General features: G+C 43.5%; 1 protein-coding gene and 1 long non-coding RNA gene across 9 annotated transcripts in view; one reads left to right on the top strand and one right to left on the bottom strand.

Moving 5' to 3' along the window:
- The window catches only part of RFX4 (regulatory factor X4), a 161,319-nt gene that overhangs the window by 83,852 nt on the left and 49,524 nt on the right, over positions 1 to 27,943 (bottom strand). For 6 of the 8 annotated variants that reach the window (XM_067010034.1, XM_059082001.2, XM_067010031.1 and 3 more), the window contains exons 3-4: positions 19,887 to 19,947; positions 4,736 to 4,859 (exon numbers count right to left, since the gene is read on the bottom strand). In XM_067010034.1, coding sequence (XP_066866135.1) covers positions 4,736 to 4,859; positions 19,887 to 19,947 — 185 coding nt within the window. Of the gene's footprint in view, positions 1 to 4,735; positions 4,860 to 4,962; positions 5,015 to 5,454; positions 5,496 to 19,886; positions 19,948 to 27,943 lie in introns of those variants that run through there. The other 2 variants (XM_067010033.1, XM_067010039.1) reach the window with 2 other exon arrangements.
- Positions 4,353 to 15,709, top strand: LOC136792292 (uncharacterized). The gene is made up of 3 exons (XR_010835917.1): positions 4,353 to 4,477; positions 7,243 to 7,327; positions 10,783 to 15,709. It is a non-coding gene; the product is annotated as an uncharacterized lncRNA (long non-coding RNA).

The following is a 27,943-nucleotide window of genomic DNA, read 5'->3' as shown; positions in this document are numbered from 1 at the left end:
GTCTCCCCCCACACCCACCACTGGACCCCTTTCCCCCAGCGTCTGGGTGACGATCACAGCACAGGACACTGATAGCTGGGAGGAGCCTTCAGAGAGCACCAGCTGGTCAAAGACTCCTGTTGCCTTTCCTCTAGAAACCCTTCCCCCGTCCCCCTCCCCCGACCCTGGAGGAGTCAGAAGATGAGAGAAAGAGTCCCCCCTTCCTTTCACAGAGCAAATTCAGAGGCATCGTGGGGGGAGGTCTGACTTCCATGTGAGATGGAAGTTTTAAATTGGACAGAACTGGGCTTTTTCATAGCTGAGAATGAGTTTTAATATTATATATAATAAAATATATAGATAATACTACAGTATATAACTATACATATATATTAGTAACATCATATATATATAGTAGTTCAGACAGTGATAAGTGCTATAAAGAAAAATAAAGTATGGTAAGAAGATAGAGGAGTTAGAACGGAATGGAGCCAATTTTAGAAAATAATGATTTCTTCCACTGACAGAGAACTTTAAAGTTTTAAAAAACATTCTCATAAGCACTGTCTCATTTTATCCCTGGAGTAATTTGGGATACTTCCCACTTAAAGGTAAGGAAATGGGAGCTCAGAAAAGTTAAGTGACTCCAAGTTGGGTGACCTTTCATCACCCCAGCCAACAGCAAAAGCAGGCACAAGAAGTCAGTTCAGCTAGCAGCCTCAGCATGCTCTGCAATTCCGAAATTAATTCCAGGACCCAAAGTCAATACAACATTACTGGAAGCTAGTGCTTTTGGAGCTAGCCCACGGTGTTGGAGAGGGGATTTTTATTTCAGATATTACTTGCAGCAAAGCAATCGCTGCCATCTACTTTATTAAGAACAGGATCCCAGCCAGGCGACATGGGGACAGCTTTACCACTGATGTCTGTTTCACCTCAGTCCACTTGCAAGCCAGGTGGGAAAACGACCACCAATCTAATTTTTCTCTAAAACCTAAGCTGAAATAGTGAACTTTGCCTGTTCTGAGTTAAAAGTTCAGAGATGAATCATACGTTTGGATGGATCGGCTCAAAGGAAGACTGTCCACGATCACACTCCAAGGTTTTACAGAACTAGCCTCTTTTTCTCAAGGAAATGGCAGCTGCAGTGTGCTGGGAGCCCTCAGGAAGGGAAAATGTGTCTGGGATTTCAATTCAACAAGCTCAATGCGAAAACCCTCAGCAGGTACCTTCTGTCCTCTGTGGCTGGAAGGACAGCCGCAATTTCCAGTGCACTTGAAATCGATGGCAAGGCAGCTGCAGAGAGCTTTTGCATTTGTGCTTTTATTTCCATTAGAGTATTTCCTTGCGTTGGGACTGAAGATGAGATGGAGTTTGGATGCTTTTTTTTTTTTAACATCTTTATTGGAGTATAATTGCTTTACAATGGTTTGTTAGTTTCTGCTTCATAACAAAGTGAATCAGCTATACCTATACATATATCCCCATATCCCCTCCCTTTGGCGTCTCTCTTCCACCCTCCCCATCCCACCCCTCTAGGTGGTCACAAAGCACCGAGCTGATCTCCCTATGCTATGTAGTGCTTCCCACTAGCTATCTATTTTATTTTATTTTAATTGATTTATTTTTTCACATCTTTATTGGAGTATAATTGCTTTACAATGGTGTGTTTGTTTCTGCTATATAATGAAGTGAATCACCTATATATATACATACATCCCCATATCTCCTACCTCTTATGTCTCCCTCCTACCCTCCCTAACCCACCCCTCTAGGTGGTCACAAAGCACCGAGCTGATCTTCCTGTGCTATGCGGCTGCTTCCCACTAGCTATCTATTTTACATTTGGTAGTGTATATATGTCCATGCCACTCTCTCACTTCGTCCCAGCTTACCCTTGGACGCCTTTTTAAATGACTATTTTGGAAGCACCTGGCACTGTAATTCTTCTTAAAGAGGAAACTTATTATTTGGGAAAGTATTCTGAAAAGCCATTTGGATTAAATGAGACTTGTGGGCATAGGTGTCAGCAGGAAGCGAGGACTAGAGAATAGAGGAAATTTGGTGGAGGTTGTCCCAAGGAGGAAGGAGAGGGAAAGTGCAGGGGGCAGCAGGAGGCGGTAGAGGAGGACAGGAGGGGCAGCAGAGCAGAGAGGGAGGGGACCAGCTGTGGGGAACTGGCAGGAGTAGGGCCAGGGAGCGTTGTGAGATGGGGACGTCTGTTCCATGGGACAATGTTTGGGATGTAAACCACCGCTGCACACTTCAGCCTACTAGGACGCTTTAGTCTACACGGGCGCTTTCTGTGAACTGCCTTGTGCAAAGCAAAGAGGACCCTGAGTTTCATCCCTAGCTCATGATGGTAACAGAACAGGGCTGCCCACTAGAACTGTCTATGGAGATGGAAATGTTTTATTTGCACTGTCCAATATGGTAGCCTCTAGTTACATGTGGCTACTGAGCATCTGAAATATGGCTAGTGTGACTGAGGAACTGAATTTTTTCTTTTTTCTTTTTTTTGCGGTATGCGGGCCTCTCACTGTTGTGGCCTCTCCCGTTGCGGAGCACAGGCTCCGGACGCGCAGGCTCAGCGGCCATGGCTCACGGGCCCAGCCGCTCCGCAGCATGTGGGATCCTCCCGGACCGGGGCACGAACCCGTGTCCCCTGCATCGGCAGGCGGACTCTCAACCACTGTGCCACCAGGGAAGCCCTGAGGAACTGAATTTTAATTTTGTTTAAGTTAAACAACTGTGTGTGGCCAGAGGCTACTGTACTGAATAGCACAGGTGTGGAGAGAGGGGGTATATGCAGAAAGAGGAGTCCCAAGTCAAGGTGACCCTGAGGATGCAAACACCCTGGGACTTGCTGACATCTTGGGGGCAGATTTGAGACTTGAAATAGGAATGGAACTGGGATGCTGGGAGGAGAGGAAGAGTTAAATCGATTTTACCTAGATCACAAGGTCAAGGAAACCCTGAGCTGACAACAGCGTTACAAAAGAATTTGAGAGAAAAAGGAATGGAAGGTCCTTACACAGGCAAATTGGAGTTTCTAGAAATGCTGAATTTTTTTATTTTTTGGTTTTGTTTTTGTTTCAGAATCTAAGCTAACAAATGGCTATTTGTATCTGTGCACAAGCATCTCATGGAAAATTCATAATAATAGGTGTAATGGCACATGGTAGGTGTTACTAAATATCTGAGCGACCAGATGACTGAGTGCACAGTACCCTACATCAGCCCGCCACCCTCTCAAGTGAATCTTGCAACATCCCAGGAAGAAGGCAGGGGTTAATTCCCATTTCACAGCTGAGAGGACTGAGTCTCAGAGAGGTTAAGTGATAAGTCCAGGAGAGCTAGGATTCTTGGTCTTTTGGTTCACCCAACCTGACTCTCCATTTTGGCCTCTGGGAGGGAGCGTGTAGATGCAAGAGAATGTTCCAGGACCCCAGACACAGGACAGGGATACACTCCTGCTGTGCTCTTCCTTATCCCACTGCTGGGAGGCTCTCAGTGCCCCTCTCTAGACTGGGAGCCCCTCCACAGCAGGACCCATAGCAGGATCCCTCTGAGTCTCCACTGCCTGACACAATGCATGCCACAGAGCCAGTCTCAGCCAATACTACCCAGCTGAAGAAATGAACGAATGAAACAGCAAAGGTGGTTTCGCCACTGATTTTTTAAAAAATTCTTTTCACTTTGGAGAAGAAACATTAACCCATCACACAAGCATTTTTCCCTTCCTAAGTCACCACAGAGTATCTTCCCATTTACTAAGTGGAGCCAATTCTCAGCCACTCAGTTTCAGACTCTCCGGGGTGGTTGGCTCAGGCCTAACATTGCCCTTTGTTTTTTCTTGTTGATGATTTCTCTGTTGAAGATCTGAAAAGTGAATTTCTGAAACATTGACCCCTTCCTGCCATTGCAGTCCTTGTTACACTTGCACTCAGAAAACTGGTAAGGAATAGTGGTGCAGGACGAGTTTGCCTATTTTTTATTAGCCGATGAGGAAAAATAGTTACAAACAGGAAAAAGAAGCTAATAAAAGAAGAAAGAGTTTTTAGATGTACTGACTCAAATTAAATTGAATATTTTGGGGGTGTAAAAAAACTCTAGGTCTTTATCAAATAAACACATGATGAGTCTTAAATAGAGTTCCAATAGCTTTCCTTGGCCAGCTGAATATGAATGACCAATGGTAATGATTTTTTGTAGAGAGAGCCCTGAGTGTGGGATGTATTTTTATCGTAAGTGGATAGAGAACAGTCAGGCCTGCAGTGATATTACAAACAGTACCACTCCCAGCTGAGGACTCCCAGACCTCCAAGCTATGATACAAGGCCACTTCCCAGTTTCTCTAAGGCTCTCACATTACTAAGCCAAGCAGTTTGCCTGTCCCAGGCTTACTGACATACACATAACACACTTGCGAGTTCAATATTTGCCGCTCAGAGAAAAGAAGTTACTGTCTGCAAATTAAGTACCGAGGAAATCTAAGGTAGACATTCACTTTTACTTTACAACATGTCTGAATTGTCTGAAATTTTTGACACTTTGGTATTACTCTGCTTTGGTATTTGGTTTGGTATTACTCTGTTAACAATTGTTTGAAATTTTTACAGCAAAGTAACCAAAGTATTTACTTTGGTAACCTAAAAAAAAAAAAATTAAATGATTTAAAACATGATTAGAAACTGTGCATAAATTGCTTAGAAGTGGGGAAGAAAAGGAAAAAGCCTGGTGAAGTTGGACTCACCTTTCCAAAGCTGGCAGCATTGACGGGCTGGGTGTCATTCTTCTCACAGAAATCCAGGTAATGCATGTAGAGGGCACTGCGAGGGATGCAGACCCCTTCTGCAATCTCATAATTCTCCTCCAGCCTGGGGAAATAAAAGCCCAATGAACAAACCCAAGAAAGAAGGATCTGTTCTTTCTAGTCCTCCTCCAGAGCTGGGCAGGCCTGAGAAACAACTCTTTTCTTACAGATGGGGCACCCCAGGCCCACGAAGACAAAACAACCTGCCTAAGGTCAGGAAAGGAGTTAGGAGGGTAGCAGGATCAGACCCCTGGTCCCTTCGGGTATGACCTCAGGTCACTCTTCCAGTCCAAATTCCCAGTCCCTTTCCTCTGTGTTGTCACTGGCCTGACCACATTCTGGGTGAATCAGATTCCCCCAAGCGCCAAAAAATGATAGAGGAGGCTTCCCTGGTGGCGCAGTGGTTGGGAATCCGCCTGCCGATGCAGGAGACACGGGTTCGTGCCCTGGTCCGGGAAGATCCCACATGCCGCGGAGCAGCTAGGCCCGTGAGCCATGGCCGCTGGGCCTGCGCGTCCGGAGCCTGTGCTCCGCAACGGGAGAGGCCACAACAGTGAGAGGCCCACATACCGCAAAAAATTAAAAAATTTAAAAAAATTTAAAAAAAAAAAAAATGATAGAGGATATTGCAGGTGCCCCCGCTCAGCCAAGCTACCCACTGTGTAGCCATTCCCGATAGGTGTTAAAATCTTGGGGCTTCTTGGCTAACAAGAGTAGCAGAGTGAGACAGCCTGGGAAAACAAATGCCCCAGCACAGGCTGGACAGCTAGACGGCCACGAACCCACTGACTGAGGGAGGTTATATGACCACAGCAGGGAGTTGAACTGCTTGTTTCCTTTAGGCTCACCTTCCCTGCTGCACTGGGATTATATGATTCTACACCTATTACCTTCTTAATGACTATAGGTTAGGGTTTCAGGGTAGGAACTTTCCCATCTGGGTTCAAATCCCAGCCTTATTACTTGCTGGCTTGGTGACCTCGGGTAAGTTACTTAACCTCAGCCCTCAGTTTCCTTTTGGAGGTACTGACTGTAACCGCCTCTCAAGATTGTCGTGACAATCAGATGTAACGTGTGACATGCATCAGCACGGGGCCTGGCACATGGTTGAGAGCTTAGTAGGTGTTAGACCTCATTATCATCCACTTTTCTGCTCCATAAAACATTTTGGGGCACTCAGATGTCCAGAATTTGTGCTAGATACTGGGAACCTAAAAGTAAACTAGATACAGTTTTGTTTTGTTTTTTTTTTCCCTCTTTAACCCAAACACCAGAATGTAGGCATCCAATCTTCAAGTTCCCCCTCACCACCATGTCAGCCGTGAAGAAAACAGAAGACAAAAAACAACACACTCGGGTTCACTGTGGACATCAAGGCCAACAAGCACCAGATTAAAGGGACTGTGAAGAAGCTCTGTGACACGGACGTGGCTAAGGTCAACACCCTGATCAGGCCTGATGGAGAGAAGAAGGCATATGTTTGACTGGCTCCTGACTAGGATGCTTTGGATGTTGCCCACAAAGTTGGGATCATCTACACTGAGTCCAGCTGGCTGATTCTAAATATAAAAGTTTGCACTGTTAAAAAGAAAAGAATGTAGGCATCCAAAAGAATCAGGCTCCTTTGTCATGGACACTTTGGAAGGTTAAACATCTCTTCCAACAAAACTGCTGGGGCACGTGACAGTTTGGGGACTTCTCTTTGGGTCCCGCTGCCTTCGGAGTGTGGGGCGCACACCGTTCAATAAACTCACCAGTAGGAAATATTTCTCCTCTGATTGTGAACTGGATTTTAGGAGACAGCCCCAAGTCACTTGGAACCAAGTCTGAGGGCTAAAGTGACTGGAATAACCCTTTTCTCCCCACTGTTTTTCTAGGGGTTCAAAAATAAGGCATGATGTTAAAACAATGAAATGAATGTCCTCAAGTGGCTTCTAACTTTCTCCGAGGGTACTTGCCAAAGAAGTGGTCCAGCGCTGTTGTAACTGAAGTGGAATGAGGACACGGCCTCCCGAGGTGCCCACTTGAAAGGGCAGTGCTCATTCGGCTCATTGCAACATGTGCTTGAAAGAAAATCGGTTCAATCATTTCATAGCCAAACCCCACGGATGACGCAGAGGACCAAAGAACCCGAGGAACGCTCGGATAAATGAAGATGCCTGTGCTGAGCCGTCCCAGATAGTCTCACCCGCTCCCCCCTCCTCTGGGAAGGGGAACACTGAGTAACGCCTGACAATTTTTATAAGTGTTCCAGGAAATAGTTTACGCAATCCCTTCTAGGCAACCTAATTCCTTGAGGCTGGGGTGGTGTCTGATTCACTTCTGCATTTTTAAAGTCCAACGGACTCCGTGCCACACAGCAGGTGTTCAGTAAATGTTTGGTGGATAGACTGGGTCAGTCATATATTCATTCAACAAATATTTACTGATCTCTTATCACCCAACAGGTGCTGGGGATACCATGGTGTGCAAGATAGCCCTTGTCTGCACGTGGAGAACAGATAAATGGTGGACAGGTGGATAAAGACACAGGTAATCTTCAATTCAACAAATAGTTGTCGAGTGCCAGGCAGTGTTCTAGACTTTAAGGGAACAGGGGTGAACAAAACAAAGACCCTGTCCTGAAAGGGCTTACATTCTATGTGTCCCCAGCATCATGCATTAGAACTCTAAATGTATTTCCCTGTGGGAAAATGGTTTCACATAGAGATTAGGTTTCTTAGGACTATCCTAAGCCTCGGGGCTGGTGTGAATGGGGATAAGCCTTCTAGTTTAGCCTGGACCCCTAAATGCCATTCACAGTATTGTTTCCCTATAAAAGTGAGTTCAAAGGTCCAAATAACCAGCTTATGCACAAACTCGTGGGGGTCATCTGAAAAATGCGGCTTTCACAAAATGGGGTCTCACAAGCATTCTTTGTTTGGCCTGAACAGTGTCGGCCCAACTTTTAAAATTCAGGACATTTCACATAAGAATCTGGATTTCTGGCTTCTTTTGAAAAGGCTGAGATCTGGCAACACTGGGCCCATATTCCCGCGTGACAATTGGCCAGAGTTACATGTGCCCTCGGGTTGGCCAGAGTCCTCACTCCTTCCCTATTTTTCTTACACCCAATCTATTTTCTGTTCCTTGTCTGCCTCCTGTAGGCTCTTGTGTTGACATAAGACACAATCTATGCCCTAGTTCACTCTGCAGTTTACCGTGGGGAGAATAATGCACAGAAATAAGAATATTTAAATACTACAAACTCCCAACCACAGGTGCAGAGGAATGTGGGGAGACAGAGAGATTACTGTGCAGATGGGAACAGATGATTAAGGTTTCATGATGAACTGGAATTAGAACTTTGTAACAACAACAGCGGCTAGCATCTGTTGAGCTCCTACTAGGTGCCAGGCACGGGGTATACATTATCTCACAATGACCATTTGATGCTCATGTTTTAGATGAGGAAACTGAGGCACAGAGGGCGAAATTCATTTAGCCATGGTCATGCAGCTGGTAAATGGGAGAGTTTGTCTCACTGTGAACCACTGTGGTATCCTGCCATGGGAGATGGAGGGGGTTTCCAGGCAAGGAGAACAGCAAGGCTAAGAGACAAACGTGGCTCAAGCTTTGGATGATGGAGACATTGGTCTGAGTGGAGAAGAGGGCTTGTAAAGGAGTATCTAAAAGGAAAGAACCATGGGGGAGGGGCACGCCGCATAAGAGAATATGGCTTGGCCTAAGAGTTTAGCAACCTCCAGAGTTGAAGAGTTACTATGAAAGTCTTATTTTCAGAAGGCAATGGAGTGTTACTCAGACAGGATTGAAAAAAATATTCAGAGACAGGAAGACCTGAGTGTTTCCAGGATGCTGTAGGAATAATAATAATGTAATCAAATACAATGGAATACTGCTCAGCCATAAAAAGGAATGAAATAATGCCATTTTCAGCCACATAGATGGACCTAGAGATTATCACCCTAAGTGAAGTAACTCAGAAAGACAAATACCATATGATACCACTTATATGTGGAATCTAAAATATGATACAAATTAACTTATTTACAAAACAGACTCACAGACATAGAAAACTTATGGTTAACCAAAGGGGTAAGGGGGTGAGGGACAGATAAATTAGGAGTTTGGGATTAGCAGATGCCAACTACTATACATAAAAGAGATAAAGAAGAGGTCCTGCTGTATAGCACAGGGAACTATGTTCAATATCCTGTAACAAATCATAATGAAAAAAATGTGAAAACAAATATATATATAACTGAATCACTTTGCTGTACACCAGAAACACAACATTGTCAATCAACTATACTTCAATTTTAGAATGTAATCAACAACAGTAACTAGCATTAATTTAAAGTTTAATATGTTGTATTTGCCAGCAATGGATTGAGACTAAAAGAACGTTTAAAAAACAAAACAAAACAAAACAAAAAAACCCCAAGTCTCATAGGTTTCCTCTTAGACGACTGAGAGTGCCACTGGGCAATTTCCTTAGAAAGCTTAACTTTAACTCTTTAGGCTACTGTGTTGTGGGATATTTTCCAGGCTCATGCATAGACAAGAACAATCTGGGAAGCTGCAACTTTGTGCACAACCAGCTGTGTGCTTTTTGCTTATATTTACTAATGATTTTCTAAAATTAATTTTGGCCACAAAAATCCATGGACACATTCAACAAACATGCATTTCAAACCATTCAGAATTCACCTTACAAAAAGCATATGATCCTTTAAATTATAGGGAGCCAGTTAAGTCTTTAAAGCACAGGAGTGCCAGGATCAAATTTATTCTCTGGAAAGGTCACCTTGGCACCTCTATGGTGAGTGGACAAGGGGCACTAGTGAAGACTGGCACATAGTACTTGTAGAATGAATGAGTGAATGAACAAACAAATTAGATCGGTTTGGAGCCACGTTAATAGTCAGGGCAGGAAATGATGGAGCATGGATTGAAGGAGCGGCTGTCAGGGCAGAGATAACACCTAAGGTGTGGGTCTCATGCTGCCAGATGTGAGGAGGGTGGGAGCAACCAAGGAAGCCCTCAAGTTCATAACTGGGTTGAATGGGTGAAAGGGGGCTCCATCGCCATGATTAAGAAAAGCTGAGGAGGTGAGTTACGGGGATGGGAATAATGTTTCCAAATGTTGTGCTAAAAGGCACGGGTTCCCAGATAAATCTCTGGCTCCCCCCTCATTGGTTACTTTACTTAAGCCCCCTGGGCCTCAGTTTCTATTTGTTGTTCGTATGGTTTGTTTGCTCACTAAATCTGGTCAAGAAATCAGGATTGGGCTTCCCTGGTGGTGCACTGGTTGGGAGTCCACCTTCCGATGCAGGGGACGCGGGTTCGTGCCCCGGTCCGGGAGGATCCCGCACGCCGCGGAGCGGCTGGGCCCGTGAGCCGTGGCCGCTGAGCCTGCGCGTCCGGAGCCTGTGCTCCGCACCGGGAGAAGCCACAACAGTGAGAGGCCCGCGTACCGCAAAAAAAAAAAGAAGAAATCAGGATTAAATACAAGATCAAGTTTAAAATACATCCCATTAAATGAATCCATAGCTGCAACAAACTATCAATATTTGAATCATATGGGTGTAAGTCACAGTTCACACAGGCTGAGCTAATTAAGCAGTTACCTGCCAAAGGCCGGAGCCTTCTAAATAACTATATTCTTATCCACGTTTTGTTTCTCTTACTGGAGCTTCTTTGCCTCAAGGTATCTAGGTGGCTTATGACTATGAAGCATTTTAATAAGCTCTATGAGTGAAGACACGTAATTGGAGTTAAGGGCAACTTTGATGCTTGATGAGTTTCTACAGGAATAGCATCATGACACCTTTCCCCAAACCTTCTTACAAACTCCGGAGGGTCCGTGCATGTACCGAAGTTGCTAATTGAAATGCCAGCTTCCTGACCAAGGCATGGCAGAAAGGCAGTTAATTATTTCTCTTCGTATCTGATGAAATTTCCCCTTTTCCTCCTCCCTTTTACAGGACATCATTAGTCTGACATGGTGAACGATACTCCATTATACCTGGATATTTTTTCTTTAATGATCACGAAAACATTCTCCACGTCTTCCATTTTCTGACCTTCTATTCAACAACTTGATCATATTTGAATTGAGCCTATCCTATTATGGAGAGATAATGACCTCGGTCCACTAGCCAACATGAATCATTATCTGCAGTATACATTTTTAAAAGACCTCCTCACAAGGTTTCAGCGTGCAGCATCCGGGGGCACATGGTGGAACCTTCGTATTAGCGCTTTACAGTGAAGAGCAGATATCTCAGCACGTAGCATAATTTCTCCCTCTGCTCTCATTTGAAACTTATGTTTTCTTATATGTTCACAAGGGCTTTCAGTCCAGCCTCCATTTCTCGAGTCCTTGTAATCATGTCTGGGACACAGACTTTTTTCTTCTATTTTACCCAAAGAAAAGAAAACAGGATTTTTTTTTTTTTACTTGCTAAACATCATAATTTATTACTGAGATTATCAGAGAGATCTGAGACTGCCAAATATGTGAGACAAAAGATCTGGCCAAACAGTCAGAGCCAGACAATAGTCTAAACCCTTCAGTGGCTCCCCTCTGCCTCTCACAGAAGTTCAAGTTCCTTACCTTGGCACCCAAGGCCCCCTATCTCTCTGACCCGGACTACTTCTCCTTCTCCAGGCCTCTCTGGCCTCACTCCCCTGAACATACACTTCTCTCCGGCCGGCGGGACTGTCTGCCATTCCTCAAACACATCTCGCCACGTTCCCCGCTACGGTACACGTTCCCTGGCCTTCCCACCATGGGAGGGGACCCCCTCTGCTGGGCCTCACCCTTCAAGGCTCAGCTCAAATTTCTCTTCCATAAAACTGTGCTAATTTCCACCCAGCCCCAACTACTGAGCACTCCTTAATCATTGCTTCCTTGACAAATTCACGTATTCATTCACTTGATAACATGTAGTGCTGAGTTATGTCTATAGAGGAAAACACCTTGATGGAGCAGACACATCTTCTGCTCCTAAAGCTCTCACCGCCTCCTGGGGATTTCCACAGCTCTTCCTAACAGCTTCACTGAGAGACAGCGGTCTTACAGTCAGGGATCACTGAGTCTGAATCCTCCTCCACCACTTACAAGCACTACAGTCTCAGGTATGTTACCTGAGCTCTCAGACTCTTGCTTCCTTCATCTGTAAAATGAGGGAAATGATACCCAACACCCATCTCCCAAGGTTGCTGTGAGGGTTAAACAGGAATCCAAGCACAGCCCTCAGCCCTCCAGCTGGCAAATGCACATCACTCAACGGAGGGTAACTACTGGTATCATTCTATATTAGTGCAGAATATTCGGGCAACACTTCACATCTTAGACTGAAAGTCCTTTGAAGGTAGGGACCAAACCACACTCTATTTATGCCAGCATAGTTCCTAGCACTGTGACCTGAACACGGTCAGTAATAGTGTGGAAGGAAGGAGGCGGTGGGGTGAGGGCTGGGGGCAAGGAAGGAAGGTAGGCTTTTGCACAGATTGAAAAAAAAACGTTTAAAAAAATCTTAACACCTGGGGTGGGGTTAAAGGAAAAGCCTGTTTACATGAACAGATCTGATTTATATTTTCAAGCGCCTACTCTTGTGCCAGAGATGTTCATATTTGCTATCACTACTCCCACAAATGGGTAACTTTATCTCCATGACATGGAGGAAGAAATGGAGAGTTGGGGAGGCTAAGTGACTTGCCCCAAACTACTTGGCTGGGAAAAGCCTGCCTTGGAGTATGAACTCAGGGACGATGCTTCTAAAGCTCTCACTCTGTGCTAGGGACTCACATCCATGTGCTCAGTGAGTCAGCATTGCCCATTGAGCACCTACTATGCGCCAGGCACCGCAGAATACAGCAGTGAACGAGAAGACACAATCCCCACCATCGCCTTTAGGAAGCCGACAGTTTCTTAGAAGGAAGATGGGAACCAAGGAGAGAACACCACCAGATGGTAAATAAGTACAAAATGGTGGCATTTGGCTCATGTGGGCTCGGATTCTACAGAAGGCCAAAACAAATAAACAAAAACCACCCAATCTATTTTATTAAACTGCAACCATTAAGCCCACAATTGGCTGCTGGACAGACAAACACAAGTTCAGGTGGGTCCCTGGTGCTTCTCCTAGGACCTCGCTGGCCCTGCCTCCCCTTGGTTGAGGGTCTTCTTAGGAGTCAGGCCTTTCCCCCACGTGGGTGGAGTGAGACTGGGACCATCTGCTGTGTTGAGTTGCCTGCTTGGTTTTCCTCCTCTTCCAACAGGGGTCATAATCCTGCCTCCTCTACCCGGTTTTCGTGAGATCCACTGAGCTCAGCCAGCAACATCAGCTGCGGTAAGCCTGGCACACCAGGGGTATTGCCTCAACCTGTAAGTTTGGTCCCTGCTCAGCCATGGACTGAATCAGGGATTTATTTCTGCCATTGTAATGAACTCAACTGGACCAGAATCCAAATCTTGTGCTTTGCCTACAAGCTACCACATTGGTGTTCCAGAAAGGCCTAGAATTAGCCAGCTTCTGGCATCCCTCTGTTCATTTTTTGATTAATCAAATCCTTTTCTTTTTTCTTTCTTCTTTTTTTTTTTTGACAAAAACTAGGCAGTATAGTAGCAGAGTGTCACAAGTTCTGTGCTGCTGCTAACCCACCTGTCGGGGCCTAGGCGCGAGGTTGGCAGCCAGAGTGCTGGTGGCCCCGAATGGCAGCGGAGGGGATTTTGGCACCATCCTCTACCATAAACCACCCCCTTCAATCTTCCCTTTCCATCTCTTCCCTGCCTCTACTCATCTCCACTTCACCGTTACAAATAGGGCTGCAAAGAACATCTTCATATGGGTCCCCCTGCACACCTGGGGGAGTGTTTCTCCATGTCAGTATCCAGGAGTGGATGCACATATTAAAATGTTAATAGGATGCAAAATTGCACATTCAAACGGCTTTACCATTTTATACCTTCACTCACAGCACAAAATATCTTCTAAAAATAAGAACCTAGCTCTACAACATAGCATCTCATTCTCTGAGACATTTATACCCTTCACATTGTCCTGCTTAAGCTACCTTTCTCCATCTCTGGCTGAGGACTTCTAACGGGACATAGTCACACCTATCGGCACTATATGTCACTTCTGGTTACATTCAGAGCTAAAAATGTTTAGCCTCCCTTTCTGGAGTGAGGTGGACTAACTCATACTATGAAAGCAAATAAGGTTATGTCACCGTTGAATAAAGAATTAAATCAGAAATGGATGCACAACGTCAGGTATTGGTGACATCCCGTGGGTCTGATCTAGCAGCTGTGGCCAGGTCTAAAACGTCACTGTACTTCTTTGGCACAGTACCCAGCCCAATTTTCCACCTCTGGCCTCCAAGAACATTTTAAAGAGAAACACCTAATTTATTTTGTTTCATATTGATTTGAAATATTGAAAGCCTAGCAATCACCCAAGCCTCATTTTTATTTTTTCAAAAGAAAGGAAAATGTCTCCCACGAAAGTGACAATTTGGTCTTTAATCCTCTTCCTTTGGGGAAGGGCCTCCCTTTCCCTGGAAACTGCAGACAGGGAAGTGTCTCCCCCCTGATGGCACACAGGAGCTCAGAGTGACACTGGCAACAAGAGAGGTGTGTGAGAGGGCGGGGCAATGGAGGTGGACACGTGCTGGCAGCCAGTAGGCCAGGACAGCAGACAGGCTGCTTTCCCTGCTGAAATCCTCTTTGTGAATAGAGGTTATTGTGCGGCCAGGATTCCAGCAGGGCTCACCATCCCCAGTGGGTTGGGCTTTACTAACCTCATGACCAAGGATGCTGGAAAGTGTTTGGCGGAAGGCATTTGACAATATTTCCCTGTTTTCTGCTGGGAACTGCCTCCAGATCACGTGGCCCTGCTTATTTTCGACTGCTTGGCTGTTGTATTATTTGTTCTTAGAGTGGGGATGGTCTCTGGGGTGATGGGGAGGGGATCTCGGCAAGGTGGGGGAAGGCAGAGAGGCAAATAGCTCCTAAACCAATTCTGTCCTGGGAGAACTGGGCACCATCAGGCCAGTGGCTACCACCTTGGCAGTGAGGCCAAGGTCCTTTCCAGGGGCTGCCTGCTACCCCTGGAGGGAGGGGACAACGTGAAGGATATAGATGCCTCGGAGGATGAGACGCCGTGTTGTGGAGCTAGGTTCCTATTTTTTTAAAAACAGCATTTTGTATACTTCGGCTGAATATAAAATGGTAAGGCCATTAGAGTGGGCAATTTTGCCATCCTGTTAACATTTTCTGTGTGCCCAGCACTTCCACTGACTGATAACCCGTACAGAAGAAACACTTCAGCAGGTGTGTGAGGGGACATATGAAGATGCTCTTTGGGACTTTATGTGTAAAGGCAAAGATGAGATTTGGACACAACCTAAATGTCAGTCAAAGAGGGAAATGGCGAACTGAATTCTGCCGCTGTCTTACATGAAATTCTGTGCAGCGGTTAAAATGAGGTTGTTCTTTGGGGACTAATCTGGGTATAGCTTCAGGATATTCGACTAAGGAGAGAAAGCAAGCTGTGGATCAAGACAGTATGACAGGTTGTGGAACAATATTTTTAGTGTTCTATGTCTGTATTCTTTTTATAAAGGAGAAAATACTAAATAAAAAACCACAATTCAGAAACTTCTATCAGTACATATGCATGTAAATGCATAGGCAAGGGACAGTAAAAAATACACACACACACACACACACACACACACGCATGTATGCACAAACACCCATACACATACATATTTCTCACTGGTAACAGCACTGCTCTGGAGGAGGTGGACTTTAACCTTATCTGTAATGTTTTCGTTTTAAAAAAAGGAAATGTATTTTGCATAAATAAAATAAAATGTAAATGTAAATGTGTATTTGTTGAATTTATTTGCACCTTGCCTTTTTCTAAAAAGCTAACAAAATAAACACAAAAAGAAGAAAATTAGACAAAGGAAAGAGATTAAAAAGTATATACACATCAGATTTAGCTCTGAACTCCCTGGCAGCCAGAGCAAAGAGGGGACATATGGTATAAATTATATCACTTTCCCTTGTAGAGTGGAGGGTGCATCCAGTTCCTTTTGAGAGACAAAGTTTTTATACTGAAACTCTAGTCTAAAAAAGTTTACTCATGTGGAACTTGATATAGGATGTCACATGTCCTCCACCATGGTTTTAAGCATGACTCTATCCCTAAGTTTAGAGAAATGTCCTACTTTTTCTTCCCTGCTATTTACATACTCCCCTGCCTCCTTCCCCCACCTCATCTGTACTGCTGTCTTCCTTGCTGGCTATGCTCCAACCACATGGGCCACCTTGTGCAGTTCCTTGAACAAGCCCAGCCTGCTTCCAGCCTGGAGAGAGTGCAGGATCCTGTGGTCTGTGCCCAGGTTACCTTTCAGGACTGAGGCGTTCTTCCCCACCACTGAGACGTTGATTGCTGAGGCTGAATCCTTCCTGGGGAGTTGTCCTTAGCAGAATGGGAACTGCCTCACCCAAAGTTATGCCCCCTCACAGGGTGGGAAGGGGAGGGTGGGATGAACTGGGAGATTAGGTTTGACATAAATGCACTACCATGCGTATAATAGATAGCTAGTGGGAACCTGCCGTGTAGCACAGGGAGCTCAGCTCGGTGCTCTGTGATGGCCTAGATGGGGGGGAATGGGGGTGGCGGGGAGGTCCAAGAGGGAGGGGATATAGGTGTACATATAGCCGATTCACTTCACTGTACAGCAGAAACTAACACAGCACTGTAAAGCAATTATACTCCAATAAAAAAAAAAAAAAACACCACCAAAGTTATATCCCCTCTCCCTGGGGGCAAACTACCTGCAGTGAGCAAGATGGGGGAATAAAAACCTGAATCCATTACCTCAACTCATCTCTGAGGCCCACCCTGGCTTCAGAACTCCCTGTGAGAGCACTGAAGCCTCTACTGAAGCCTCCTCGGAGCCCGAGACTCCTCTGCCCATCCCCTCGTACCCTCGTGGTGTCAATACTGGGTGCCTTACCTAACAGGCCACCTGCAGGCACGGCTCTGCTCAGAGTCTGCCTCTGGGAGAGCTTGACCTGCAATGTTCCCTTTGCCTAGAACGTTTCCCTGATTTTAACATCGTCATGGTGTCTGAGCACTTCTTGTCATACAATGTCCACTTAGATATCACCTCCTAAGGGAAGCTTTCCCTCACCATTCAACCTAAAATAGCCTCTGAGATATGATCACATCAGCCAGTTCTAATTCTCCACACAGCACTTATCTGTATCTAATACATTCCTTGTTTATTTATTTATCATTAACATAATAATTCTTTAAATTATCGCCCAACTTTTTCTCTCATCGGCCCCTATTCTTGGTCTGTCTTATCAACCGCTGCATTCCCAGAGCCTAGAATAGGGCCTAGCAAACAGCAGGTGCTCAGTAAACACTTCTTAAATGAGTTAATAACTAAAATTCTATCTTAAAAATATAATATAGGGGCTTCCCTGATGGCTCAGTGGTTGAGAGTCCGCCTGCCGGTGCAGGGGATGCTGCCTCATGCCCCGGTCCGGGAGGATCCCACGTGCCGCGGAGCGGCTGGGCCTGTGGGCCATGGCCTCTGAGCCTGCATGTCCGGAGCCTATGCTCCACAATGGGAGAGGCCACAACAGTGAGAGGCCCGCGTACCGCAAAAAAAAAAAAAAAAAAAAAAAATATATATATATATATATATATATATATATAAAATATAAAGGGAACTGGAGGACAATTTGATGTTTGAACAGCTTGTTGCCTTTTGATAATAATAATACTAAAATTTATACATTTTCAAACCTGATCTGACTCTGAAAACAGATTTTTTTTATCAAAACAAATCCACTGCCTAACTCTGTGAACTGGAGGATGAAATTTCTTCCGGAATTATCTATGTGACCTTTTATTTAGAAAAACCGATATTTTGTATAGAATTACGTACAGTAGAAGGAGAACTGACAATGCATATGTCAGGAAGGAGGGAAGCCCTATTCTGGGATGTCCTTGTGGGACTCAGAAGGAAGAGGTCTGCTGAGTGATCCATGGCTGCTAAGATTTACCTAGCACCCACCCTACACCAGACACTGTTCAAGCACTCTGTATATACAAACTCACTTCCTTTTTGTGACTACCCCAGAAGGCAGTGGTCCCCAACCTTTTTGGCACCAGGGAGCCATTTCATGGAAGACAATTTTTGCATGGACGGGCGGGCGGCGGGGGGTATGCTTCAGGTGGTAATGTGAGCGATGGAAGAGGCACATAAAGCTTCACCTGCTGCTCACCTGCTGGGCGGCCCAGTTCCTAACAGGCTGCAGACCAGTACCGGTCTGCGGCCCGGAGGTTGGGTACCCCTGATATAAGGTAAATACTACTGCCATCTCTATTTTACAGGTAGACTGAGGCAGAGAGGTGAAGGACCTTGCCCAAGGTCACACAGCTAGAAAAGCAGAGCTGGGAATTAATTCCTGGCAGTCTGATTTAAGAGATTACACTATCTACAGCCTTGCTGTTGCCAGGCCAATGTCAGAGAATCACAGAAAAACAGACATGAACAAGGTGATTTTCTTCTAGTCCCTTTCAAATTTTTTATTCTGAAATGTACGACATGTTCAGGTTATTAAAGCAAGAGTGTCTGTTGATTCCTAGCATTTCTAGAAACTCTCACTCCCACAGTCTTTTATGTTGATGCCACATTCAATGTGCTAGCATTATGAGAATCTGTGTGACCATAATTTGGCGGGGGAAAGGTGCAGGGAGAGATTTGACCAGGGAAGTAGAGTAGAATTTTAAATAAAGCAAAAAGCAGCAAATGCAATGAGGAAAAAATGTAGGGACAAACTGATGGAAACAAGCCAAAAGGCTGGAAATGGAGTTCTTGAACACAACCTCTGCTATCCTTGTAGCAAAACAAGTTGACTACTGAGACTCTTGTTAGAGAAGATTGAGTTACATTTGTGAATGCTTTCTCTCAATGTTGTTTTCCTCTCACCTGTGGGTGGATTAGTCAAAAGAATCTAATATGATTTGCTCATTAAAGCCAATCTGCTTCCTGTTCTGATCTAGTCTCTCTTCTCCATCCTTCCTGATTTTTCTCTTCCTTTCTTCAAAAGCACAGGCTTTGCAATTAAAGTGACCCAGCCAGGTTCCTGACTCTGCCACTTCATGGCTATGTGTATATTCAGGCAAATGATTTAACGGTCTAAGCTTTATTTTCCTCATCTGTAAAATGGGCATAACAATACCAACTTCACAGAATTGTGAGAATGAAATGAGGCCTGTATACAAAGTGCCTAGCATGCAGGCTGGCACACAGTAGATTCATTCCTTTCCCCTCCCCACTTCTCTCTCCTTCCCCTTTGTTCCTTACTTCCTTCAACTTTGCTGGGCTGAACTAGAGTAGTAATAGCCCTTAACTGACAAGTTCTTCTGAGAGGTGAGTCTCAGGTATAGAATAGCTTTGGTGTTCAAAGCTACAACATAATTTCTAAGTAAAACTCTTAGAGGAGAATTTACCTGTAAATACCAAACATGGGTGCAAACACTTAAACAACATCATTAACTATAACATCAAGTCCAGGAATTCCAAATATTAAAGGGAGAGCCACTCAAGTAGATAATTTGTATTAATGTTAAAATAAATGTAGTGTAGTTGCAATAAATTATTAATTTATTAAGAGTTCATTGGTAGGGGTGAACAGACCTATGTTTCTATAATTGGCTGTAACATTATTTATTAAACTAATAGACTCTATTAAAATCAATTAATAACATCCATGTGGAATCCAGTCCTTGCCAGGGTTTTGATGATGGAAAAAAAAAAATCTATTCCCAAATAAAATAAATATGAAAATTCAAATCTCCTGTCTATATCTGTAAGTTGAGTATTTTATGCATACTTACAAATTAAACTGATTGCATATGGGCTATAGGATGTCAAGGTATTATGACAATGTCAAAATATCCAAGTAATATGCTGTCCTATCTGTAGGAAGACACAGTTATATGAGCTTCCCATCAAGAGAGAACTTGCTCAGAATGGAACTTACCATTGCAGAGTAGCAGGAGTGGAGTGGGGCTTGGATGCTCTATTATTTTCTTTTTCCTCATCTGTTAAATGAAAGAAAAAGGAGTGAACTTCAGTAGGAAAACATACAAGGCCTTTCAGCTCTCCCAAGTCTCAAAAGACTACGTTGCCCTCAAATGTTGATGCTTTGAAAGCAATGATATTTTGGCTTTTCTAACACGTTAGATTTGTAACACTTTAATAAGAAAAAAAGGAGAAACTGACTTTTATGGAAAACTTGTATCAATTTGTATTTTTATTTGACATAATACGTTACAGTTTGAAGAGCTATCTCTCTTCATCACTGAACAATATGACTGCACTCCCCCAACGTGCTATGTTCGCAATGAAGCTAGACATTTGACACGATGATTTTGACCCTAAGAACACACCGACTTCACACACTATTTGTTTCTTGTAACTCCAATGGAACAGACGGTTAGTGTAGGGAAGGGAGAGTGTAAGTGTTCAGAAGAATCAGGTTAGCAATACAGTAGAACAGGGGTTGGCAAACTTTTTCTGTAAAGAGCCAGTTAGTAAATATTTTAGGATTTGGGAGCCAAGAGGCAAAATCAAAAATATTATGTAATATTTATATAACGAGAGAAAACAAATTCCATTTCCATATTGACAAAGTTCAAAATATAATACTAGTTGATTATAATTTTTGTAATACAGGCCTATTAATTAAAAGTGAAATTAATTTGGGGGAGCGGGTAACATTTTTCTTAATTGGGGTTCAAAGCTCACATTCCCTTTCATCCAACAGATTACAAATATCCATCTATAAAATCATTCTTAGTTTACAGCCCTTCAAAAACAGGTGTCAGGCCAGGTTTGGTCTGTGGGGTTCTAGTTTGCAGACCTCTGCAACACAGCAGTCTCAACAACAGATCAATCTTTGCATACTTAAGAAGAACTGCTCACAGTTTTATCATGAATTAACTGAGAAATAGATTTAATTAGTTGCATCCAATTCCTAATGAAGATTATTGATAGAAATAATCAACATAAAATTAAATTTCTAGGGAATTCCCTGATGGTCCAGTGGTTAGGACTCCACGCTTCCACTTCAGGGGCACAGGTTTGATCCCTGGTAGGGGAACTAAGATCCTGCAAGCCACATGGTGCAGCAAAATAAATAAATAATAAAATTTCTTGACCCACAAAATCTGACCCAAGAAAACTGGTACAAATAACAGTCTCAAAAGAAAATAATGTCAAAACCTACAAATATAATCAACAAAATTTAATAAGAACATGTAAAACAGTCAATGAAATAAATCTGTGGTATAAGATTTATATGGGAAAGAATTTGTACTTGTGAAAATAATTTAAGTAAGACTAAAATGAAAGCAGAAGTTAAAATATACTGCAAATGAAGTAGCTTAATAAAGTTGCCCTCAGAAAATATTTTCTTGATGAAAGCTTATCAGTATTGGTATAATTCTGATTAAAATGTCTGCTCATAAAAACTGTGAAGATATTGTTGCTCATTCAACAATTGTACATACTCACCTTCTTTCTTATTAATAGAATCCCAATTTAAAGGGGGCCATGTGTTCAGGGAGGGTTATCCCCTCTCAAATCCTAGAGAGATGAATGTTGATTAATTTAAATCTATCATGGTAATTTTATGTCATCTAGCCCCTGATGGATTAGGTGGGGCATGTGACATGGTGATGTGGCCTATCAGATTAAAAAGGAGCCCTCTGGGTGCTTCTGGGAAAGTTATTTTTCCCTAACAAAAAGGAATGGGGGCCTTGATGTTGAATTTCTGGCCTCCAAAACTGAAGGAAGGGAGGGAAGGAGGGAGGGAGGAAGGAAGGAAGGAAGGAGGAGGGAGGAGGGGAAGAAACAGAAGAGACACACTGGTCTGTCCTGCTTTTGAACACAGCTGTGAGTAGATAATTGGAGTGAAGCAGCAAACTTTCAACTGGGAAAAGAGTAGACTGAGGACAAAGTCAATGCCAAGGAAGGCAGAGAGAAAAAGGGGGGAAACCTGGGGATTCTGAATGTCATGATGTGCCTCTGATTAACCAACCCTAAAAACTGCTGCCTCTTTATGAGATAATACAATTTTCTGAGTAAATAAATCCTCTTTTCATTGGGTATTCACTTCCTTGCCTCCAAAACCACGTTAACTGGTACAACACTAACACTAAATGTTCTCAGGGACAAAATGTCCCAATACATCATTGGGCTCAACGTCTGTTTGTGCTGCTTTGTCAACCTGGAGTTACTTCTAAATGTTTGTCATCCTTTCCAGTTTAGAATATACAATATCACCTCTTCGAAGCCTCCAAGTCAGGAATCATTAATCCTAACTCTGTTCTTCTGTACTCCATTACTTTGTCTTTCAGTCGAATGCTTTAGCCATCTGGATCATTATTTCTATGCATATCCATATCCATCTCTCTGACTTGCGTATCCTACTTAAGAAGATCCTACTTAAGAAGGCAAGGAGGCCTGTTTTCAAACTATATTACAAAGCTACAGTAATCAAAAGAGTAAAATACTGGCATAAAAACAGACACATAGATCAATGGAACAAAATAGAGAGCCCAGAAATAAACCCCCACACACAGTCAATTACTTTATGACACAGGAGCCAAGAATATACAATGGGGAAAGGACAGTCTCTTCAATAAATGGTGTTGGGAAAACTGGACAGCAACTTGCAAAACAATTAAATTGTACCACTATCTTACACCATACATAAAAATTAACTCAAAACCAATTAAAGACTTGAATGTAAAACCTGAAACTATAAAAGTCCTAGAAGAAAACATAGGCAGTAAGCTCCCTGACATCCAACTTGGTGATGACTTTTTGGATTTGATACCAAAAGCAAAGGCAACAAAAGCAAAAAATAAACAAGTGGAATTATATCAAACTTAAAATCTTCTGCACAGCAAAGGAAATGAAAACAACAACAAAAAGGCAACCTACTGAATGGGAGAAAATATTCGCAAATCATGTATCTGATAAGGGGTTAACATTCAAAATATATAAAGAACTCATACAACTCAATAGCAAACCCCCTTCCCCCACCAAACCATCCAATTGAAAAATGCACAGATCTGAATAGACATTTTTCCAAAGAAGATATACAGATGGCCAATAGGTACATGAAAAGATGCTCAACATCACTAATCATCGGGGAAATGCAAATCAAAACCACAATGAGATATCACCTCACACTTCCTGGAATGGCTATTACCAAAAAGACAAGAAATAAGTGCTGGTGAGGATGAGGAGAAAAGAGAACCCTCACGCACTATCGGTGGGAATGTAAACTGGTGCAGCCACTATGGAAAACAGCATGGAGGTACATCAGAAAATTCAAAATAGAACTACTACATGATCTAGCAATTCCACTTCTTGGTATTTATTTGAAGAAAATGAAAACACTAATAAGAAAAGATATCTTCATCCCATGTTCACTGTAGCACTATTTACAATAGCCAAGATATGGAAACAACCTAAGCATCCAATGACAGATAAAGAAAATATTGTGTATATATATATATATATATATATATATATGAATATTATTCAGCCATAAAAATGAATGAAATCTTGCCATTTGCAACAATAATGATGGACCTGCAGGGCATTATGCTAAGTGAAATTAAGTAAGAGAAAGACAAATACCATATGATTTCACTTACATGTGGAACAAAAAAAAAAGCTCATGGATAAAAAGAACAGATACAGACGGCTGGTTGTCAGGGGGTGGGGAGGTGGGGGGTGAAATAGATAAAGGGAGTCAAAAGGTATATACTTCCAATTATAAAATAAATAAGTCACGGGGATGCTGTGGACAGCATGGTGACTGTAGTTAACAACACTGAACCACATATTTGGAAGTTGCTAAGAGAGTAGATCTTACAAGTCCTCATCACCAGAAAAAAATTCTGTAACTATGTGTGGTGATGGATGTTAACTAGACTACTGTGGTGATCATTTTGCAATATGTACAAATATCAAATTATTATGTCGTACACCTGAAACGAATATAGTGTCTTGTATGTCAATTATATCTCAACTTTTAAAAAAAAGAAGAAAGCAGGGATGGTATCTTAGTCATCTTTGTGTTCCCTCCAGCCAATGCCTTCCATTCACACTTAATTAAATAGTTGAGTCTGCCTTCTGCAACTGTCTTCAACAATCTTTAAAAAACAGCAAGAAAAGGAGCATGAGTCTCATAAGAATGTAGGTAGACAGACACAAAGAACAATACTCAACCTCAGCTGCTCACCAAGAAATAAAAAGAAGATAATAATGAGGCACAACTTTATACCTCTGAGAACAACAAAAATTTTAAATAATCATCTCCAGTTGCTGGTATGTAAATGGTAAAACTGACATTCTCTCATTTCTCTGAAGGTAGTGTTAACTGGCACAGGGGTTTGGTAAGTAATTTTGCAATGATACTGAGAGCTATCTACAATATCCAGTCACTTGGCCTAAAAAGCCCAACTCCTAGGAATTATACTAAGTAAATAATTGAAAGGCTATGTTAAAAAACAAGATCAACTGCATTTTTTTAAACAAGGAAAAATACATAAACAACCTAAATATATCTCTGTCCAGCTTATGCTGGCCCATGATTTACATCTTTGTCCCCCCTTAGAATTGGCAGGGTATTTTTTTTCTCTGCTTCTTTAAATTTCAATACATCAGTCAACATGGGCTATGTGTCAAAAGATCTATATTCTAAAATCAATTAAAAACCTTACTGGCCATGACTGAGAAAACCCCTCAACCTCTGAGCTTCATTTTTCTTCACTTGTAAAACTGGTCATTTTAAAGGGCTACTGAAGGGATCATATTAATTAATTCAACAAAAATTCACTGACTACCTAATGTATGCCACCTAGACACTGAGAATAAAGAAATTAAGCTCTTGTCCTTTAGTCTGGTTGGGGAAAGAGAAAGACAAACAGTAGAGAGAGGGGCTAAGTTCAGTAAGAAGTGATAAATGCTGTCCTGTGGGTAGGCAAGGAGGATCCTGCCAATCCAGACTGCATGAAAAAGCAGGGCCTGTCAAGAGAGGCTTCCAAGAAGAAGCCACAAGTAAGCTGAGCCCTGAGTGGGCCAGAGATGGGAACCAGGTGTCAAGGAAGGTGGGATGAAGTCAGGGGTAGGGGGAGAAGGTGAGGGACAGACAAAGCCACGGGGACCTGAAAGATCAGGCAGCCTTCCCAGAAGCAAGGTGGCTGCAACACGGGTCCTGGTCAAGCGGTTGAGTGAGGGCACTGAAGCGTTGCTGTGTGACATCTAGTAATCCCGTTCGATCTTTAAGACAGTCTCTGGTCTCTAAACTGACAGTAATAATAATGCCTGCCTGGAAAGATATTTGGGAGGATTGAGTGAAATGAACTTAAGAGCTAAGAGCTGGAAAACATCAGTGCAGGAGCTGCATGGCAAAGGCTGCCCTGGGCTGCTCTGGCTGGGAGGCCTTGGAGCGACTCTGTTCAGCTGGGATCTACTGAGGGAAGCAGGCAAGGGAGGCCGCCTCTCTGCTCGGGAAGGTTTACAGGGGCAAACACAAGGGCATCGACAGGGACTCTGCAAGGCAAACACACAGCAGGGGATATCAGGGCTCCAAATAGGAGGTGGCATTTGAGCTGGCCTTGAAGAGATGGTCAGAATTTAAAAGACAACCTTGTTTACTGTTTGCAAAGATAATACATGTCCATTTGCTTTTTAATTTGGAAAATATTTTCTATTTTTTTCAAATTTTATTGGAGTAAAATTGCTTTATAGTGTTGTGTTAGTTTCTGCTATACAGCAAAGTGAATCAGCTATACGTACACATACATCCCCTCTTTTTTCGATGTACTTCCCACTTAGGTTACCACAGAGCATTGAGTAGAGTTCCTGTGCTACACAGTAGGTTCTCATTATTTATCTATTAATACATAGTAGTGTACATAGGGAAAATAGAAATCTCTGGAAATACAAGCCCCTCTCAATAGAACAAACTATTGTCAACACTTTATCCTATTTACCTCCAGTCTTTTTTTCAATGTTCTCTTTCACAACCAAGCACGAACACACACACACACCCCTAACTTAAAATAAGTGAGGGTCACGTAGCACCTCCTGGCTTGTAGCCTGTTTTCCTCAGTCACCTTTACAAGGACAGGTCAGACTTTGAGAGAAGGATGCTGAGGGCAGGGGTACTCCAGGGGGAACAAGCAGCATGAGAAAAGTCCTGGGGGAAAGAAAAAGCAAATGGTCCGTTGCCTGGAGCCAGAAAAGTTCCCCATTCTGGGATTTCACCACAGTGTCTCCCATTCAGGGGATACCCGTCTCTACTGTGTCAGATATTTTTCCCAACTAAACTTTGTTAGGGTCCATTTCTGATACCAACCGCTGGTAAGAGAACTAGCTTTGAGGGCAGGCCGACCTGGCTTTGAATTCCAGCTTTGCCCCTAACTTTGAGGGAGCCTAAGCCATCACTTGACTCCTCCAAGTTGGAGGGCCCTCACCTAAAACATGAGAATCATAACTTACATTACAAGGATGGTTTGAAGATTAAATATCATAAAATATGTTAGAAACTGGATACATTTTAAAAGAATACCATAACAATACTAACAGCCTTCACTGGCCAAGTACTTAAGCTAGGCACTGTGTATCACTTTTCATATGCCATCTCATTTTATTCCTCCCAACAGTGCTATTAATTAGTTTTATTTTTATTATATTTCATTTCATTTCATTTGGTTGCGTTGGGTCTTTGTCGCTGTGCACAGGCCTTCTCTGGTTGCGGCGAGCAGGGGCTACTCTTCATTGTGGTGTGTGGTCTTCTCATTGTGGTGGCTTCTCTTGTTGCGGAGCACGGGCTCTAGGCACGTGGGCTTCAGTAGGTGTAGCACACGGGCTTAGTTGCTCTGCGGCATGTGGGATCTTCCCGGACCAGGGCTCGAACCCGTGTCCCCTGCGCAGGCAGGCAGACTCTTAACCACTGCGCCACCAGGGAAGTCCCCTATATCCCTATTTTATAAGTAAGGAAATCGAGCTTTGCGTGAGGCTGAAAAATCTGCAGGAAGCCATGCGGCCCGTGAGTGGAGACTGGACCTCACTCAGTGGTGAGCATGTGGCAGCTACTGATAGTACTTAGATAAGAACTGGTCTACCCGGAGCCAACAGGGACCCTCCACTCAGTCATCAAACAGGTGCCTCCCACCTCTGCAGGCCTCTTTCCCTCCAGACACTGGTGACTTCATCCCCAGCCTTTTTTCCCCAAAGAGGCTGTGTGTCACACCCAGGCCTGACCCTCCTGTCTGATGGCTCTCAATCCTAATTCACCAGAAGTGCTGGTAACTCATGCACTCATTCATCACATATTTATTGAGTGTCTCGTATGTTCCAGCCCTATGCCAGGGGCTAATCGGGGAGAAAAAGCAGACATGGTCTCTGCTCTCTTGAGCTCAAATTGTCAGCAAATAAAATGCAAGTCCTGGGCAAGAGCTGAGAAGGGCAGGCCCAAGATGCTATGGCAGCACCGAGTGTGGGGTGCGAGCCCAGGCTGGGGATCTGAAGGAGCAGCAGGAGCCAGCTAGACAAAGAGGACAGGCGAGCACATTTTAGGAATATGGAAATAGCCATGGTTGATAGAGACTTTAGGAACTGGCCTTCCCAAATGCCTCTTCATTTTAACAGGCAGAAATGCCTCAAACCAAACAAGATTCAACCTGGAAGGCCCAATTCCAGGCTGACAAGACTCCTGGAGCCATTCACGGCACACACTGGGCCATCCACCCTCCAGGCCCACCCTGCTCGTCCTACCAAAGCCGGAGAGCAGCATCTGTTTAAAATTCCCCCCACCGAGATGCTGCCCAGTGCGTGGACTTCTCCCTGACACTCTGTTCCCTCCCACTTTTCAATTATGATTCCTAATACGCCCCCGCACCCCCAGGGAATCCTGGTCCAATTCCCAATGGTGAGCATCTCTACTCCCTTTTCTGGATCTATCTCCTAATATTAACTCTGGGGCCAAATTTCCAGGCTCCAATCCTGGCT

The sequence above is a fragment of the Kogia breviceps genome, chromosome 12 (assembly GCF_026419965.1).
Source record: "Kogia breviceps isolate mKogBre1 chromosome 12, mKogBre1 haplotype 1, whole genome shotgun sequence".
NCBI classification, from domain to species: Eukaryota; Metazoa; Chordata; class Mammalia; order Artiodactyla; family Physeteridae; genus Kogia; species Kogia breviceps.
This window is presented reverse-complemented; position numbering and strand designations above follow the sequence as displayed.